This window comes from Loxodonta africana, chromosome 20 (assembly GCF_030014295.1).
Source record: "Loxodonta africana isolate mLoxAfr1 chromosome 20, mLoxAfr1.hap2, whole genome shotgun sequence".
Classification (NCBI taxonomy): domain Eukaryota; kingdom Metazoa; phylum Chordata; class Mammalia; order Proboscidea; family Elephantidae; genus Loxodonta; species Loxodonta africana.
The window spans coordinates 15,478,617-15,487,823 of record NC_087361.1 but is presented as its reverse complement, the minus strand read 5'-3'; the positions used below and the strand labels follow the sequence as shown (position 1 = coordinate 15,487,823).

General features: G+C 35.9%; 1 protein-coding gene across 1 annotated transcript; it reads left to right on the top strand.

The window, feature by feature from the left end:
- GPR15 (G protein-coupled receptor 15) lies at nucleotides 1–8,619 on the top strand. The gene has a single exon (XM_023559023.2). It carries the CDS (start codon nucleotides 125–127, stop codon nucleotides 1,205–1,207), a length of 1,083 nt encoding a protein of 360 aa, XP_023414791.1. The 5' UTR covers nucleotides 1–124; the 3' UTR covers nucleotides 1,208–8,619.
- Nucleotides 8,620–9,207: the final 588 nt, after the last annotated feature.

Here is a 9,207-nt window from a genome sequence, read left to right as displayed (position 1 = left end):
GTGTTTGTGCTGAGAGAGTGAGAGAGAGGCACCGTATAAAAGAAGCTGCCTTGAGATTTCTAAAATCCATACAAAAACCTCATAGGTAAGGAAACTTACCAGATTTGGCCTTCGATCTTTAGTGATGGACCCAGATGCAACCTCAGCTTATTTGGACTACTCCTATGCAACAAGCCAAATTCCTGACAATGAGGAGACCCGCTCCCATGTTCCTTACACATCTGTCTTTCTTCCCATCTTTTACACGGTTGTGTTCCTGACTGGAGTGTTGGGGAACGTTGTCCTCATGGGTGCGTTGCATTTCAAACGGGGTAGCAGAAGACTGATTGACATCTTTATCATCAACCTGGCTGCCTCCGACTTCATTTTCCTTGTCACGCTGCCTCTCTGGGTGGATAAAGAAGCATCCTTAGGACTGTGGAGGACGGGCTCTTTCCTGTGCAAGGGCAGCTCCTACATGATCTCAGTCAACATGCACTGCAGTGTCTTCTTGCTCACCTGCATGAGCGTTGACCGCTACCTGGCCATCATGTACCCAACAGTATCCAGGAAATTCAGGAGGAGAGACTGTGCGTATGGAGTCTGTGCTGGCATCTGGTTTATCTCCTGCCTCCTGGGGTTGCCTACTCTGCTGTCCAGGGAGCTTATCCTGATTGATGATAAGCCATACTGTGCAGAAAAGAGGTCTACTTCAGTTAAACTGGCGTGGGCCCTGGTGGTCTTAATTTTCACTTTTTTTGCCCCCTTGCTGAGCATCGTGACCTGCTACTGTTGCATTACAAGGAAACTGTGTGCCCATTACCATCAGTCAGGAAAGCATAACAAAAAGCTGAGGAAATCCATAAAGATCATCTTTATTGTAGTGGCAGCCTTTGTCTGCTCCTGGCTGCCCTTCAATATTTTCAAGCTCCTGGCCATTGTCTCTGGATTGCAGCAAGAATTCTACATTTCCTCAGCTATTCTCCAGTTGGGCATGGAGGTGAGTGGGCCCCTGGCATTTACCAACAGCTGTGTCAACCCTTTCATTTACTATGTCTTTGACAGCTACATCCGCCGAGCCATTGTGCACTGCCTGTGTCCTTGTCTCAAGAACTATGACTTTGGGAGCAGCACTGAGACATCAGATAGTCACCTCACTAAAGCTCTCTCCAACTTCATTCACACAGAGGATTTTGCCAGAAGAAGGAAGAGATCCGTGTCACTCTAAAAGGGGCTGTGTTGGTAGGTTGGGGAGTTACTTTTTTCACCAACAAAGAAAGAAAAAAAGTGTCGATAATGGGGTTCATATTGTTTCATAAATATAAGACAAAGAGACAATTTTTTAAAAAGAGGACTTAAAAGCCCCTGTGTTTGTGGATATAATTCGGCCACGTGGAGTGCTTTCAGCTGAGTGGCTTATTTGACCTTTGCCAATCAGGCTCGCCAAGCAAAATACAACTCATATCTGTCCTCGAACTCTTAAAGGTCCCTGCTTGGATCAGTTGCTTTCTTCATGATTGTCTGTACACATTCAGGCCTTTTTGTCTCTCAAGGACCTGGTACCTTGATCCACATCACCTTTCATACTGGGTTTCAAATTGAACATTTAAAGGATTCTGCTCACTTTCATCAAATGAGAAGTGTGGTATTAACGCAGGCAGCAAAGAATATAATATACCTGTTCTCTATAATTAATTGTTCCTGAGTAACTAAGAAAGGCCTGGCCTTAATCTTTAAAGCCTTGTATGGAGATTCTTCATGATCTTCCAACATTGTCTTTCATCTCCTGCTCATTCACAATACTTTGGACTGGCAAAAAGCTCATAGGGATAAAATCATTTTGTACGGTGCTTATGATCTGGGACTTACTCTAACACCTGGTATTCTAGTCCAGACTATTTTAACCAGTAAGCAGAAGGCAAGGTTTGACCTTTATTTATTTGCCTTTATAAGAAATGTTGGTTGAAATGTATTTTGTTTTAATAGTGTGCTAACTACTTTTTAATGGAGTTTTACTACGCTCTTTTGTTTTCACTGCTTTTATAAATTAGGATATGATTCACTTTAATTACATGTTTTTAATTACTCATTTGACTACTTATCAAATGAAAATGTTACTACTAACTTAATTGGAGGCCACCAAGTGTTTAACTCCACCCCCAGGCAGAATTATCATTGTGTATTTTAATTAAAATGCTAATGCTAAAATTCCCTATAATATCGTTTGTTCTATGTATGTAATTTCAAGACGTGATCCAGTGACATAGGAAAAGTTGATTACCTATATTTCAGCCCAAGACAAAACTATAATGAAAATATTACTGGGATTTCATAGACATTTTTCTAAGCCCAGAGACCTTTCTAAACTCATTCACCTACTAAATATTTATTGAGTTGACTTGTATCTGTATCTCTCTTAAAAACTTTAAAGTGAAAAACATATAATTAGCAACAACCACAAAATGCTTTGTATTACCCAACATGCTTTTATAAACATGTTTTGATTCAAGAGAAAATGGATTATGTGTTTTTCCCCCTGCTATTGACTAAAATGAATTATTGTTTTATTTCTAAATATTAGGTTTGAAAATCAGAGAAAACTTAGACTCTTTTCAGAGGTAGGTAATTAAATTTCATTAATTTCACAGTAAGTGAAATCTCAGATATTGAACATCTTCTTATATTATAACCTATTTAGAAGTTGAAAATACAGCTTTTGGTTTTATAATTTAGAAAATTTATCTTAATCCTTTGTTAAATAAAAATATAATTTTCTTATATATTGTAAGTATTCTTCTGTATTATAAAACATACCTAAGAACATATTGACACTAATACTTTAACAGCCTATTAATAAATTACTGTGGCTAGAGACTGTGTAAATTATAACAAATAATGTGTCTTAGAAAACTTTTAAACTAAATTCAAAACAATTGACTAGATTTCCAAGCATTAAAACAAAAAAACAGAAGATAGAAGACACGCACTTCTTTAAAACAAATCAACAAAAGCAACCTTTTAAAAAATAGCTAAATCAGCTAAGACATTTGTTGGGAAATGATAACACCAATGTTATTAATTCTAGCTTCATCCTTAATGTTGAGACATTGAGCAAGTCATTTTAATCTTTTCATAGCTTAAGGCGGCAATATCTGTGTCTATAGAATTCTCGAGGAGATTGTGAGATTAAAAAAAGAAAACAAATGTAAGTAGAAAAGTTACCAGATAAAGCAGTTGAATTTCAACTACTAGTTATTGAGTGTTGCTTAAAAACGCCCAAACTAGAATGTCAAATGATACTTAGCCACTCTCATTTAGTAAATAATTGACCTTACTTCTATTTTACCATTTTATCCCTTTTGTTTTTTCTGGGAAAATTTAAAATAACATGTAAAAAATTATACTGTTGTACTTTGTAATATTTAAAATCAATATGGTAATTTTATACTTTAAGAAAATCTTAGTATATGTTATAATCTTCTAATAGATCGGCATACTTTCAGAGATGATAAAACTCTGATAGAAAAATATTTAATAACTTGACTAAGTTGGTATGTTATTATGTCATATATTCCTCTGATATGAAATATAATTTACAATATAATATAAAAGGGTTTATCATCAATTATTTTTAAAACAGCAATAATTTCTCAATTTTTAATATGAACAATTTCTATTCATGTAGACACAGATATATGTAGGAACAGACATATATTTATAAATTTTCAAGATTTTTCATATCTACATTAACTACCCTGAGGGCTACTTTGTGGCAATTTAATGTCATTACAGAACAACTCATGGAGTCACCATGAGTCGGAATTGACTAGAAGACAACTGTTTTTTGTTTTTTATAGAATAAATTAACACATATTGCCAAGAATTTCCAGAAAATTAGTTTGGAATACAATCTGAATACAATCATGCCTTGCTCATTGCAACCAAAGTTTGAAAAACAAAATAAAATTTAATAATCAAGAGTCAATATTTAAAGAAATCACTACAGATTTGTCATTTTCTGGCTACTGCCAGAACCTTAATGGCCAATATAAAGGGATAGTAATCTCCCAAGCATTTTTCAAATAACTTTTCTTGAACTTACCACAGAAAAGCTCTCCCATTAAACCCAAGGTAAAATGTTGTCTGATAATTTATAACTAATTAATAAAATAGACATACCCAGGGCACACACAGTTGCAAACACGCTCACTCCATTTGGACCACACTGAGAAGATTAAAACTAACCCGACACTCCTGGGATTCCCTTAATGCGTCCACTGTAAAGAGTCAGAATCACCTCTGTGGTGAACTTAAGTGACAGTAACTGTCTTCAACGGAAGCTATGTGCGTGACTGAGGGTGGTGTATTACTAGGGTTCACAAGTTAATCTCTAAATAGATGCAGAAATGCACAGTATGATGGCAAAGTGAGTAAAATAAATCTGCCTCTATGATTCATCTTGACTCCTCAAATCTCTATTCTCCGTAGTGATCTCAGAAGTAAGAAATGACTTGTCAAGTATGTATGCCACAGAGAACAGTAAGATTTGGTTTTCCTATAGAGCTCATTCACAAAAGTCATACTATACTAAAAGAATTACAAATTTACTTCTAAAAGAGCCACCGGTATAGACTGCTGACAAGATGGTGGCCCCCAGCTCCACTAGAGAGGGAAGTGCTATCAGGAGAAAAAGCAGGAGGGTGGAGTCCCTGGGTGCAGTTAATGTGCTCAGCTTCTAACTGAAAGGTTGGAGGTTTGAGTCCACTCAGATGCACCACAGAAGAAAGGCCTGGCAATATACTTCTGAAAAATTAGCCATTGAAAACCCTACGGGCACAGTTCTGCTCTGAGACATGTGGTCACCATGAGTCAGAAAAGACTCAGCGGCAACTGGTATTTTCATAAGTACTGCTATGCCGATTTTTGTCTTACATGTTGCTGAAAAGAAAAAATTAGCATAGCGCGATTACAAAAATGCCTTGCGGCGGTGTGTAGGGGGCATGGTTGGCAAACAAACTTAGAAGGTACACATTATTTGTGTAAAAATATGATACCTGTAGATTCCTTCAAAATAGTCAAAACCCCAAATATCAAACTGAATGCAAAGTGTCTGTATTATACAATGCATTATGACAGCCATACCAAAAAAAAAAAAAAAAAAAAAGTTGCCATGGAGTCAATTCAGAAGAGAACTGACCCTTTGGGTTCGGACCTCCAAACTTTCCGTTAGCAGCCTAGTGCTTAACCACTGTGCTGCCAGGGCTCCTCATGACGGCCATAAGTTGGTTAAATCTTATTGTAACTGATGGATTCTAAGGCAGGCATATTACTGTCATGCTCTGACATAGCCTCTTTCTGCCACTCTTGTGCGCGCACATATGCAAATACACAAACACAAGATGTGCAAACAGCTTATAAGCATGTATTGATTCTTGTTGCTCACATTCAATCTGAAGTACTTGAATTAAATACGGCTATTTTACATCCATCAGAAAGAATCCAAGCAAGGAGGAAATAAAGCAGCTTAAAAACACAGTAAATAGAAAACATGAAAATAAAATGACACATAAGTATAACTATGTCAGCCATTACATTAGAAATAAAAATGGATTTGAATCCCTACTAAAAGGCTGAACAAATAGAAGGCTTACAGTCAGCTACTATATACATACGGCACTTTATCAGACTCTGGAGGATCCAGGTAGAGAAGTAAGACTTGTTTCCTCATGGAGTTTACAAGCCACACTGTTAACTGATGTTTTTGAGTCAAAGAATGAAGTCCTGGCATCCAGGAAGAAGTTAATATATTAAAAGGAAATCACAAGTCAAATAACTTTTCTTTGGTTTTTCCAATGTTTAGGGAAAAGCCCATACTATAGAAGTCGCTTCGTTCATACAAGTGTCATGGCTGATACGGCTATTTCCTTAGTTATATACAGTAGAACTATAGTTCTGTGGAAAACTATATCAATAAGTGATCCAGTAATATAGGAAAAGTTGATTATCTGTATTCAGCCCAAGAGAAAACTATAATGAAGATATTACTGGGACTTCATATACATTTTTGTAAGCCCAGAAACCCTTCTAAATTCATTCACCTAATAAATATTTGTTGAGTTGACTTGTTCCTATATCTGTCTTAAAAACTTTGAAGTGAAAAACATGTAATTAGCAGCAACCACAAAATGCTTTGTATTATTTCCTAAATACAGTTATATATTTAATACATAGTTATATATTTCAGAAATATATTCCTTAAAGAAATGTTTGCATTGGCATCCCCAAGTGACAATACTCTCAATGTCTTTAAAGATTTTTAAACTCAAGAGATTATTCAAACACAAGCACATCTGGAACAGTATTTCAGTTTAAATTTATTTTCAAATGATATTTCAAAACTAAAAATTATTTTAAAATAACTAAAAGTTATTTTCAGAACCAAAAAGGTATGCAAAGCAAAGTCAATGACTCCACACCAACCTTGCCTAGAGACAGGGATTTCATGAGATGCCCTGTCGTTTACCCTCAGTTTAGAAGCAAAACCAAAACTGACGATTCAGGTGCCGAAGTTGTAAACGAGAAATGAAACTTGGCCTGTGGTTTGATGTTTCAAGCAAACATACCGATTCAGAGGGGTTGTCTTTGAAGGTGGATGGAAACAACTAGTTTAGTTCTAATGAGAAAGGTGTTCATGCAATGTAGAGCCAACTTCTGCGCATTAATAAAAAGTCTAAAATTAGAAAATTAAAGAATTGGGAAGAAAGTCAATGCAGGACTGTGCAACGCATGTAGTTATTAGGATTTCAAAGCACAATAATTTCAGGTCTATAATTCAAAAATAGGAAAAAAATACTGCCAATAAAGTCATTAGAAATTTCAACATTATAATCAACAATAACTAAATTTATTTTTTTCCTGTTAAATTAGCAAAGATTTAAACACTAATACTAAAGTTGACCAGAATTGGTGGTATGGGGTATGGAGAAGCCTTCTTGGACTATTGATGGAGTATGATATCATTAAATATTTAGGAGGAAATTTAGAACATAGATAAAAAATAATTCCACTTCTAGGATTTTACCCTGTAAAAATGGCCATGTGTGAAGATATATGTACCTGCATTTTTATTACATCATTGTAAATATAGAAGAACGAAAATGACCTAAATATCCACTAGTAGAGAACTGACTGAATAAATCAAGGTTCAGGTACATCCTTACAATGGAATACTATGCAGCCTTTAAAAATATTGTAAGTGTGCTGACATGGTAAGACCTTCATAATAGAGAGTAAATAAAATTAATGAAAAAAAACTCAAAACAATATCTACAGGATGATCACGATTGTAAACTATATCGCTTGAATAAAAAAATAGTAGGATGGTAACAACAATATGTTAAATTTATTACGAATGAGGTTACAGAGCATCTCTATTTATTTTTTACTATTACCTGTGTTTTCCATAGAAAACAAGTGTTAATTCTGTAGTTTAAAAAAAAAAAAAACTAAAATTTAATTTGATTTTTTTTAATGAAGTACACATAAAAAAAAAGCAACGGTAAATTTGTTGTTAAACATTAATTCTCAATCGTAGGCCCTCCAGTTCTTCATTGTCTTGTGATTCTAGTCTCTTAAGTAAATATAACCCCTACCTTAGCCTTTTTACACCTCCCTAATAATCTTTTCACTCTTTTTAGAGTGTAGAACATAAGAGTGTACAACATAGGAGGAACAGTTTGAAAACTGATTGTTGTTAGGTGCTCTCAAGTCGATTCCGACTCATAGCAACCCCCTGTACAACAGAAAGAAACACTCTCTGGTCCTGAACCATCCTCATAATCGCTGCTATTTTTGAGGCCATTGTTGCAGCCACTGTGTCTAATACATTTCATTGAGGGTCTTCCTCTTTCGCAATGATTGTCTACCAAGTATGATGTCCTTCTCCAGGGTCTAGTCCCTTCTGATAACATGCCCAAAGTACATGAGATGAAGTTTCCCCATCCTCACTTCTGAGGAGCATTCTGGCTGTACTTCTTCCAGTACAGATTTGTTCACTCTTCTATTAGTCTATGGTATATTCAATATTCTTTGCCAACATCATAATTCAAAGGCATCAATTCTTCTTCAGTCTTCCTTATTCATTGTCCAGCTTTCACATGCATATTAGGCAACTGAAAATACTATGGCTTGTCAGGTGCACCTTAGCCCTCAAGATGACATCTTTGCTTTTTAATACTTTAAGGAGGTCTTTTGCAGCAGATTGGTCGAATGCGATGTGTTGATTTCTTGCCTGCTACGTTGACTGTGGATCCAAGTAACACGAAATCCTGGACAACTTCAGTATTTTTCTTCGTTTATCATGATGTTGCTTATGGGTCCAGTTGTGAGGATTTTTGTTTTATGTTGAGGTGTAATCCATACCGAAGGCTGTAGTCTTTGATATTCATCAGTATGTGCTTCAAGTCCTCTTCACTTTCAGCAAGCAAGGTTGTGACATCTGCATATTGCAGGTTGTTAATGAGTCTTCCTCCAATCCTGATGCCCTGTTCTTCTCCATATAGTCCAGTTTCTCAGATTATTTGTTCACATACAGATTGAACAAGTATGCTGAAAGGATACAACCCTGATGCACACCTTTCATGATTTTAAACTATGCAGTATTCCCTTGTTCTTTTTGAAGAACTAACTTTTGGTCTATGTACAGGTTCTGTATGAGCACAATGAATTGTTCTGGAATTCTTATTCTTTGAAATGTTATCCACAATTTTTTTTGATCCACACAGTTGAATGTCTTTGCATAGTCAATAAAACACAGGTAAATATCTTTCTGGTATTCTCTGCTTTCAGCCAGGCTCCATCACACATCAGATATCAGCAGTAATATCCCTCATTCCACAACCTCTTCTGAATCTGGCTTGAATTTCCAGCAGTTCTCTGTCATTGTACCGCTGCAATCATTTTTTATTTATCTTCAGCAAAATTTCACTTGTGTGTGATATTAATGATATTGTTTGATAATTTCCACATCCTGTTGGATCACCTTTTCTGTGGGGCAGTTCTACTCTTTCCTATAGGGCCGCTATGAGTCGGAGTCGACTCGACGGCACTGTGTGGATTGGATCACCTTTATTTGGAATGGGCATAAATATGGATATCTTTTTTTTTTTCTAGTTAGGTGGCCAGGTAGCTGTCTTCCAAATTTCTTGGCATAGACAAGTGAGAGCTTCC